Here is a 9,257-nt window from a genome sequence, read left to right as displayed (position 1 = left end):
GGTCCCACTTCTTACAGCTCCAGGTACATTTGGAGGGGTTCGTTTACTTTCCTCATTGCAACATATACACATCCCAGAGTGCTGCATAGTGAGCGTCCAGCTGTGGTCCTGTGGAATATGGGGCCCATCCTCTGCCCACAGCGCCACCTGCTGACCTGCTCCCTCACACGTCACACAGGTGATCCCCGGCCACGCCCCCCACACACCTGTAACTGCACGGCCGCGCAGACCTGTCATACTATCCGGCGGCAGGGGGCGTGGTCTTCTCCGGATAGGGAGGGGTTTGGCTGGAGTCGGATGACGTCGGCACGCCGGCCGAGGCCTGATTGGCTGAGTGACGCAATTACTGACGTCACTGTGTAAGGTTCCCGGAAGTGTCGTGTGTGACAGCGAGCCGGAGTGAGCGGAGGCAGCGGTATCTCTGCCCCAGTCCGTAGCGCTGTGTACGGGGAGTCTGCTCTACGCCCCGTGACGTCCACAGCCGCCTCGCCCGCCATAGCTGTCCTCGGTGTCCACCGGCCGCAGACATGACCACACGCTCTGAGAGGGAGAAGGCCCAGAAGCTGAACGAGCAGCACCAGGCGATTCTGTCCCGTATGCTCCGGGAGGACGACAACAAGTACTGCGCTGACTGCGAGGCGAAGGGTGAGAGCGCCCCCTGTGTGTAGTGTGTCACCTGAGTCATGGGTGGGAGGTGGGATCACCCCAGGACAGCGCTGCCTGATGACTGCACCCACCCTGGCCCTCATCCTAAATGTTGTCCATAGCAACCAACCGGCTCCTGGTGTCCAGATGTAATGGGGGGATCAGTGCCCCCTGCATGGCCACACGTGCGGATCTAGGCCGAGCCCTGGCGTCTGCGATCACGGTGGTGTCAGCGAGCGTGCACGGGATAGCGATAAGGCGGCAGTCACACCTGTGCGATCCAGCGTCACAGTGTCCAACCCCTGCTCAGGATTCACTAAACCATGTGACCGATGTCTGTCCAGCCTCTGAAGACTTCCATTGAGGGAGAACTCACCAGCTGTCATGGCCGCCTGCTCCACTCATTGGTCACTTACTGTCAATAAGTCTTCTATCTAGTCTCATTGGTCCATACACACATTAGCTTTCAAATTGTGTCCGGTCCGTGAGACTCAGCAGGTCCTGTTCTCATCCATAGTGCAGATCGGACTCCGCCATTAGCGTCTGTGGGGCCCGTGTGACTCCCTGACGGCAGACTTTGTACAATCGTTCAGTTACCTGCTTCAGTGCCACACGGGGGAGACACCGGTGGGAGAACTAGCCGTAATGGGACAGTCTCACCATAGGCATTATTGCTTTCTGCTCCCGCCGGGGTAACGCTATTCAGCCGTCAGTATCTTATCCGTAACACTAAGCCACAACCAGTAGTGATCAGTAACGCACCACGGTGCTCAATCGTTCCGTCAGTTTGTCTGGAGTCTCCACTCCTACAAATGATGTCAAATACTGGCGTGTGAGAAAGGTGCCACTAGTCATGTGTAGCAGCGGTCCTCTCTGGCTAATATAGGGGAACACTGCTCCTCTATGGCATCTATAGTCCCTCTCCGGTTATCAGATAAGACCCCCAAAGACCATTCTCGCCTAAAACCAATACCTCCTTAGAAGAGTTCCTTGAGTTGTAAAGTTTTCCAAGTGGACTCTTGTTTCCAGTCATGGCTATTGCTTAGATTCCCCGTATTATGGGGTGATGAGTCTGCATAGATTACTTTAGTTGACCATGTCATGTCCCTGAATGCTGTTAATCTGCAGGTTTATAGCGTTCCGGTGCTGCCCGACCGCTTTACTGAAAGTGAGGCTACTGGGAGGAATGAACGTTATTCCTCCTGGCAGCCGCTGGCTTTTAGCCATGAAGGCATATAGACAGCCAGCTAGGAGCATGCCTGGGCTGCACAGATGCGCTGCGGTGCCAGGGTTGTGGCTACAGCTGCTATTCTGGGCTCCTCTCTATGGGAGAAAGTTGGGGGTCCCAGGGGCAAGAAAGTTAAATTCCTTCCTGTAGCCCACTCTCAGTACGCCGGTCTGGAAGCATTGCAATGCTGTTAACCCTTAAACGTGGGCTGGCCTGCGGGTATGTAATGTGTATGACTTTTCTTAGCTGCGCTGTCCACTGCACTTTTCTGTTTTTGGTCGCACTTGTGTAGAGCTGAGAAACTCTTGGTTTGCGATCTTCTGCACCATTGTATTGTAATCACATGCAGAATTACAAGAGGTTTAACTAATAGTCCTCCATGACTTGCCTTGGTGGCATAGTAAGGTCTCCTTGGCAGATGCCGAGGGAAAGAGTGGCTCGCTTTTTTGAGCTTATGACCAGGCCATGGGGCTTGGAATTGTTATAACCCAGCTTTAAAGGAAAGACTGCATCATATGACGTAAGTGAGATAGGGGCCGGCAGCAAGTTGTTGGTTTCATAGCAATAAAATAAACATGTCCGGCACGCATGTCTCCTGCAGAGTGGGGAGTAGTGGCCGTCGCCCAGCAGTTATTTCATTGTATGGCCACCTTAGATAGTTTGCTCTAAGCTTGGCCCATCACTTACGTGTTTCATGCTCTTATCTCACATAACTGATGGTGGCTCATAAAATTTGAAGGTCATATATATTTTTATATTTGGAAAAAGCAAAGTGAATAAATGAAATCTGAGACAAATCTGTTTAACAGGGAAGTCCAGAGCTAGAAATGTTATAAAAATAAAATAAAAAAAATTGAGCAAAAATGTAAAGTTTAAGTTTGAACTGCGCCAATAATTAATTTAGACGTTATCTACATTGGGAAGTCTCTACATATTAGGAGGTTCATTTAATGAAAAAAAGCTGATCACAAAGAGTTGGGCTCCTGAGCAACCAGCTGTAATCTCGGGGCACAGTAAGTGTAATGTACATTGCCCTGCAGCGCCTCTACAGGGAGAAAGCAGCATTACACAAAGCCTATCTACATCAGTGGGCGTCTGTGGAGGGGAAGACCGTCCGGTCCTCCAGAGTCAGAGACGCTCTCTGTAAATTCTTCTTTTTAGAGCGGGGTCACACTTGCGAGTTCAGTGCGGGAAGCTCGCACATCAAGTCCTGGCACTGCGGCTGGCACTCGGGACCGGTGCGTGCATAGAAATACGTGCAGCTGAACACTCCGGTCCCGAGTGCTGACGGCTGTGCCTGGACTTGATGCTAGAGACTCTCGCGAGTTTCTCACATTGAACTCACAAATGTGACCCCGGCCTAAGACTTGTATTATAAAAATGATCTTCTGATGATTGATTCTTGTGGTTGACTCGTGGACAGTGCCATCTTCTCTACGTGGTGTTTAGGTCACAGTTTGCAGTCTCGTGACACACTGCTCACATGGCGGACTGTTCGGCAGCTATCGTTTCCTCTCTACTGACCGACTGCTTTCATCCCATGGTCAATAGAAACTTTCACTTAAAATCCTGCTACTTGGGAGGGAAAGAAGGGAGTTGGTGAACACTTCTGGTGCTTAAATGATGATCCCCTCCATGTTTAATAGTGTTGTACTGCTCTTATTAAAAATGGGTCGTAATAGCATGATAAAACTAAGTGATGCTCAACTCTCCGATCCCCCCCACACATAACACAACCTCCTGGGTCTCCACTAGTGTCTGGACACTCATGACCTCTCCACCGATCACTTAGCAGGTGGACAACTCCTTTAGGCTAATGGAGACTTTTCTATTTAGATCCAGAGGCAGAAGACCTCTACAGCCTGATATATTATGGATGAGAGGTGGATACAGTCATGTCCACACAATGGTCTGTGAGTTGAATAAGGCCCCGGCTATGTGGTGACACCACATGTACTCATTTTTGATGGCCTCACAATTGCCACTCACTGTGACTGCTACAGAGTTGTAAATGTTTCCTATTGTTTCATTTTCTGTTGCTGCTCACCAGTCACATATGACTCGCTTGCCATACACTTTATTGCCACACAGGTGACTGTGAAGTGGCTCTTTGCTTGTTTTTCTTCTTCATAGAATCACATCTTTAAAATACAGTGTGTCCATAAAGTCATGGTGCACTTTTGACCAGTCACAGAAAAGCAACAAAAAGCGATAGAAATATGAAATCTGCTCCAAATAAACGTAAAACTCTCCCAGTTTCATACCTATTCAGTGCGTTTGGATGTGGGCTCCATTTGTTGCCCTACACCCATCCCAACGATAGTGAAGTTCTTGTCCCACACGGATATGCACGTCTGGTGTAACGGAGTGAATAACATCTGTGATTCTCTGTTTTCTGGAAGGTCGCCTCATCTCTAAACACAATCTTCTGCAAAAATCTTGCATCATTATTGATCTCATGAAGCATATCTGTAGCAAACGCGCATCGTTTGGGTCTGTCCGCAGGTTTGATAGCGTTCAACAACCGCAATTTGTACCCCATAAAACAGAGATGTTTCTTTAACACCTTATGAACTGTAGTCTTGCTTAGGTCTAATTGTCAAGCACACGCACAGATTTTTTTCAGGCTCCTTGGGTGTAGCTATCCCATATAGCCTGTACAGACTCATCACTGACTGGCCTACCAGAACAGGGTTTCTCCACCAAACTGCCGGTTTCCTTCAACTGCTTATCCCACCGAGTAATGTTGTTCCTATGTGGTGGCGCTTCATTATAAACGCGCCGATATTCACGTAGCACTTTGGTCACGGATTCGAATTTAGTGAGCCACAGAACACACTGAACTTTCCTCTGTATCATCCACATCTCGACTGGCATGGAAAACCACACAGCTGGCATAAGCTTGTGGTTGCATGATGTCACAGACCTGGCAGTGTATTAGTTCAGTTTATCAGGGGTTAATCTGACTGGGGGCTCAGCAACAGCCTAAAGGCCCCGTCACACATAGCGACGCTGCAGCGATACCGACAACGATCCGGATCGCTGCAGCGTCGCTGTTTGGTCGCTGGAGAGCTGTCACACAGACCGCTCTCCAGCGACCAACGATCCCGAGGTCCCCGGTAACCAGGGTAAACATCGGGTAACTAAGCGCAGGGCCGCGCTTAGTAACCCGATGTTTACCCTGGTTACCATCGTTAAAGTAAAAAAAAAAAAACGCTACATACTTACCTATCGCTGTCTGTCCTCGGTGCTCTGCTTCTCTGGTCTGGCTGTGAGCACAGCGGCCGGAAAGCAGAGCGGTGACGTCACCGCTCTACTTTCCGGCTGACCGGCGCTCACAGCCAGACCAGAGAAGCAAAGCGCCAAGGACAGACAGCGATAGGTAAGTATGTAGCGTTTGTTTTTTTACTTTTAGGATGGTAACCAGGGTAAACATCGGGTTACTAAGCGCGGCCCTGCGCTTAGTTACCCGATGTTTACCCTGGTTACCAGCGAAGACATCGCTGAATCGGCGTCACACACGCCGATTCAGCGATGTCAGCGGGACCTCAACGATCAAAAAATAGCCCAGGCCATTCCGACACGACCAGCGATCTCACAGCAGGGGCCTGATCGCTGGTACGTGTCACACATAGCGAGATCGCTACTGAGATCGCTGTTGCGTCACAAAACTTGTGACTCAGCAGCGATCTCGCTAGCGATCTCGCTATGTGTGACGGGGCCTTAAATGAGTTTGTGTTGTTTGTTTGGTTTTTATTATCTCTCCTCATGAACAGGTCTGGTATGATTGGGCCAGAAAAAGAGCACCAAAATGTAAACTATAAATAGATCCTGTGACTGGTCAAAAGTGCACCATGACTTTACGGACACACTGTAGTTAAATGGCACCAAGTCATAGCCCCAGCCTGAAGCGGTAGTCCAAGGCTTATAATGTTTGGAACAGATCTATCAGAACAAAACATGTCATGCAGAGGCAACTAGAGGCCTTAAAGCCATATAAGGGGTTGTCAAGGACAGCAGAAATACTCAAAAACATGTATGCAAAACCAGGAGAACAACAAGGGCCCCCCGAGGAAGCCCACTTGTAACGCGCGTTGGGGCTGCGTGGTCTGACGTGACACAGGGATTTATATGGGTAAGGAGCATTCCAGTAGTGCTTGCTTATACATTCATGTGAGGAGTATCCCTTTTTACCCTTGGGTAGCTGGCCTTACCTTATAGGTTGTCATATTTAGTCATTTGGGATGTAATACCTCCTTGTGTTATACTCAGGAATGTGGTCTCCCGATTCTCATGTGTATTGTGATGAGCTCAGACCTATTATATCCGAGTCCTTCATTTTAAATTCTTTTGTCTACACATGATGTCTATTCTTACTAAAAAAAAATCATTTGTAATATGATGTATAGAAACATTTTGTTGTAATTACATCTTTTAAACAGATTTGTTTTCCTCTTTGTTCTCCTGGTTTTGCACCGCTTGTGAGTCTGGGAGGATAAAATGCGCACAATTGTTCCCCACCAATTCAGCCAGTTTTATAAGGTGGGGTACAATAGTGGGGAACTCTTCTGTAGTAAGAACTTGGTCATGAGAAAATAGGAATGACCATTTAGAGATCTCTGAAAATGGCAGGAACAGGAAAACAAAGTACGGTATATTAAGAATTGCATAACTCGGTATTTCATGATTAAAGAGTAATTAAATGTTCTTTTTTTAATTGTCCAGCATGAAAACTTTACAAATAACTTAATTATAGGGAATCTGTCACAGAGACCCTGATTCCAGCGATGTGTCACTTCCTGGGCTGCTGGCTGTACTTCTGATAAAATCGCTATTTTGTCATCAGGAGATTATCTCTAAAGGGCTAGTAATCCTATATATTCATTAGCACTGATAAGAAGTCTTCTGTGTACACTGTGCATAGGCAGAAAGCTGCCAATCAGTGGGTGGGGTTATAAAGAGCTCAACGTTCAGAGATCTGGTGGATCTGCAGCAGATAGATCAGTGATTGTATAAAAATGACGGGTAGTAACCCAGTATGTGATGTATCAGACTATGACGCCCGGGCTGACTGTGTGTCCATGTGTGGACTGTGAAATAACCCTAGTGTGAACATGGCCTGACTCTGGGGATGAGCTGCTGCAGGAGATCGTTCCGATCACTTAGAGTTGGACACAGGTTCTGACCCTTTCACTGCCATCATCTGTACGTTCTGATGTCAGTGCAGGTAATTACACTGGGAGAAGCAGGGGCTTTGCATTCTTATATAGATTTTGTTGCTCTTTAAACACTTTGTACAAGAATCCACAAACCTTGAAATATCCCACAACAGAAGCACTTTCTGACTGTAATGTCAATTTTCCGTGCAGAAGGTTGAACGTGAACGGCGTCTTAAACTTCCTTGCTTTATGTCATGGGAGGACTAAGCGGGTGTCCTTGTATACAGGATTATTATTCCGGTTATATCACTGCTTCACTTACTGGGTCATGGAAAAACATACTTGTAGGCTGTGTCAGGCACTGTTTGCAGGAAGCTGATAATGGTCCTTGTTGCCAGTTATTAATGTTCCGCTGTGGAAGTGGTTCTGGAAGGTAAAAATAGTATAACATCCGATTATCTGAGCATTATAGACAGTAGAGAAATTACATTACATACCAATGGCCATTCCGGGTTTGCTGTCTTCTATTCTTTTTTTCGCATGGCAGTATGTATTGTATTAATTATGTGATGAGTTGTTTTTATTGCTTATTGTTATAGAGGGCTCAATGATTTTATTATTAAAGATGTCAAACACAATAGCTAAGTTGACCTCAACTTTAAAGAAGCCCTCCCATGAAGCTCCCCCCTAAATCTGTGTATATGTGCATGTACAGGTCCTTCTCAAAAAATTAGCATATAGTGTTAAATTTCAATATTTACCATAATGTAATGATTACAATTAAACTTTCATATATTATAGATTCATTATCCACCAACTGAAATTTGTCAGGTCTTTTATTGTTTTAATACTGATGATTTTGGCATACAACTCCTGATAACCCAAAAAACCTGTCTCAATAAATTAGCATATCAAGAAAAGGTTCTCTAAACAACCTATTACCCTAATCTTCTGAATCAACTAATTAACTCTAAACACATGCAAAAGATACCTGAGGCTTTTATAAACTCCCTGCCTGGTTCATTACTCAAAACCCCCATCATGGGTAAGACTAGCGACCTGACAGATGTCAAGAAGGCCATCATTGACACCCTCAAGCAAGAGGGTAAGACCCAGAAAGAAATTTCTCAACAAATAGGCTGTTCCCAGAGTGCTGTATCAAGGCACCTCAATGGTAAGTCTGTTGGAAGGAAACAATGTGGCAGAAAACGCTGTACAACGAGAAGAGGAGACCGGACCCTGAGGAAGATTGTGGAGAAGGACCGATTCCAGACCTTGGAGAACCTGAGGAAGCAGTGGACTGAGTCTGGTGTGGAAACATCCAGAGCCACCGTGCACAGGCGTGTGCAGGAAATGGGCTACAGGTGCCGCATTCCCCAGGTAAAGCCACTTTTGAGCTACAGAGAAGCAGCACTGGACTGTTGCTAAGTGGTCCCAAGTACTTTTTTCTGATGAAAGCAAATTTTGCATGTCATTCGGAAATCAAGGTGCCAGAGTCTGGAGGAAGACTGGGGAGAAGGAAATGCCAAAATGCCTGAAGTCCAGTGTCAAGTACCCACAGTCAGTGATGGTGTGGGGTGCCATGTCAGCTGCTGGTGTTGGTCCACTGTGTTTCATCAAGGGCAGGGTCAATGCAGCTAGCTATCAGGAGATTTTGGAGCACTTCATGCTTCCATCGGCTGAAATGCTTTATGGAGATGAAGATTTCATTTTTCAGCACGACCTGGCACCTGCTCACAGTGTCAAAACCACTGGTAAATGGTTTACTGACCATGGTATTACTGAGCTCAATTGGCCTGCCAACTCTCCTGACCTGAACCCCATAGAGAATCTGTGGGATATTGTGAAGAGAAAGTTGAGAGACGCAAGACCCAACACTCTGGATGAGCTTAAGGCCGCTATTGAAGCATCCTGGGCCTCCATAACATCTCAGCAGTGTCACAGGCTGATTGCCTCCATGCCACGCCGCATTGAAGCAGTCATTTCTGCCAAAGGATTCCCGACCAAGTATTGAGTGCATAACTGAACATTATTATTTGTTGTTTTTTTTGTTTGTTATTAAAAAACACTTTTATTTGATTGGATGGGTGAAATATGCTAATTTATTGAGACAGGTTTTTTGGGTTATCAGGAGTTGTATGCCAAAATCATCAGTATTAAAACAATAAAAGACATGACAAATTTCAGTTGGTGCATAATGAATCTATAATATATGAAATTTTAAT

At 46.5% G+C, this 9,257-nt stretch overlaps 1 protein-coding gene across 2 annotated transcripts in view; it reads left to right on the top strand.

The window, feature by feature from the left end:
- The first annotated feature begins 345 nt into the window (after nucleotides 1–345).
- SMAP1 (small ArfGAP 1) overlaps nucleotides 346–9,257 on the top strand; it is a 381,004-nt gene continuing 372,092 nt past the window's right edge. For both annotated transcript variants that reach the window (XM_069726628.1, XM_069726626.1), the window contains exon 1: nucleotides 346–645. In XM_069726628.1, coding sequence (XP_069582729.1) covers nucleotides 528–645 — 118 coding nt within the window. In that variant the 5' untranslated portion in view covers nucleotides 346–527. The remainder of the gene's footprint in view (nucleotides 646–9,257) is intronic.

Source organism: Ranitomeya imitator, chromosome 5 (assembly GCF_032444005.1).
Source record: "Ranitomeya imitator isolate aRanImi1 chromosome 5, aRanImi1.pri, whole genome shotgun sequence".
NCBI lineage: Eukaryota > Metazoa > Chordata > Amphibia > Anura > Dendrobatidae > Ranitomeya > Ranitomeya imitator.
The sequence above is the reverse complement of the archived record's forward strand: the minus strand, read 5'-3'. Positions and strand labels throughout refer to the sequence as shown.